Source organism: Galeopterus variegatus, unplaced genomic scaffold (assembly GCF_000696425.1).
Source record: "Galeopterus variegatus unplaced genomic scaffold, G_variegatus-3.0.2 Scaffold55680, whole genome shotgun sequence".
NCBI lineage: Eukaryota > Metazoa > Chordata > Mammalia > Dermoptera > Cynocephalidae > Galeopterus > Galeopterus variegatus.
In genome coordinates this window covers 1-987 of record NW_007781791.1, presented here as the reverse complement: position 1 = coordinate 987, position 987 = coordinate 1, and the positions used below count along the sequence as shown (strand labels likewise).

General features: G+C 55.6%; 1 protein-coding gene across 1 annotated transcript; it reads left to right on the top strand.

The window, feature by feature from the left end:
* The first annotated feature begins 575 nt into the window (after positions 1-575).
* Positions 576-908, top strand: PRM3 (protamine 3). The gene has a single exon (XM_008565444.1). The coding sequence runs from the start codon at positions 576-578 to the stop codon at positions 906-908; it is 333 nt and encodes a 110-aa protein (XP_008563666.1).
* The last annotated feature ends 79 nt before the right edge of the window (positions 909-987 follow it).

The following is a 987-nucleotide window of genomic DNA, read 5'->3' as shown; positions in this document are numbered from 1 at the left end:
GCTACTGCCTTTCAAGAAGGTTTCAGAGGATCATACTTTCAGGCCCCGAAGGAAAGAGTTATAAGGGTTCTTTAGTTTTATGGAGGTACAGCTTATACTGGCTGCACAAATTTTAGGTACACAGCTCAATGAATCACTACCAAGTGTAAGCAGGTCAAGAAACCCATCACTTCCAGCGTCTCCAGAAGGCCCCCATGCCCCACCCAAAGGCAGCAACTATTCTGACCACATCTCACAAACTGTCAACAGCTCTCTTTGGCTGGGTATTTCTGGGATGTGGGGAGGGGTCTGTATGTGCTCCTCCTGCTCCCAGAAATTCTATCTGCAACTCTCATCCCAGCTACAAGGAGGACTAAGGAGGCACACAGCAGGGCAGGCGGCATCCTGTAGGTAGTGGTAGCTGCTGCTGGCTGAGGTTTGAGTCAGGTGTCGGCTCAAACTCAGGAACCCGAGTGGGGGTGGGTTCCAGGAGTGCAATTGTGATGTCAGCTCCCTGCCTCCCACCCTCACAGCCTCTCCACGTGCGCCCCCCAGCCACCTTCCCTCCCAGTCAGGAGAGACAGGCAAAGTGGGCAATGGGTTCCCACTGTGCCAAGCTCGACACGGGCCATGCCACAGGCCACAGCACAGGCCACGGCACAGGCCACAGCACGGGCCACGGCCGGGGCCATGAATCCTCTATGAAGAAGCTTATGGCCTGTGTGAGTCAGGACAACTTCTCCCTGTCATCAGAGGGTGAGGAGGAGGAGGAGGACGAGGAAGAGGAGGAGGACGAGGAGGAGGAGAAAGAGGAGGAGCTCCAGGTGCAGGGCAAGCTGCTGCTGAAGGAACCCGAGCTGCAGGAGGACAGCACTAGAGACAATCCTGTGACCCAGCAGAGCCCCGAGAGCAAGCAGACACACTCCTGACCCGTGACGATGGCCCGGGAATGGCTGCTCACCGTTGTTCTTTCAGAGAAGAGTCAATAAAAAGTCTCCAAGGAATTCT

Coding starts and splice junctions, on each gene's coding strand:
- PRM3 (XM_008565444.1), top strand. CDS start 576: ATGGGTTCCCACTGTGCCAAGCTCGACACGGGCCATGCCACAGGCCAC.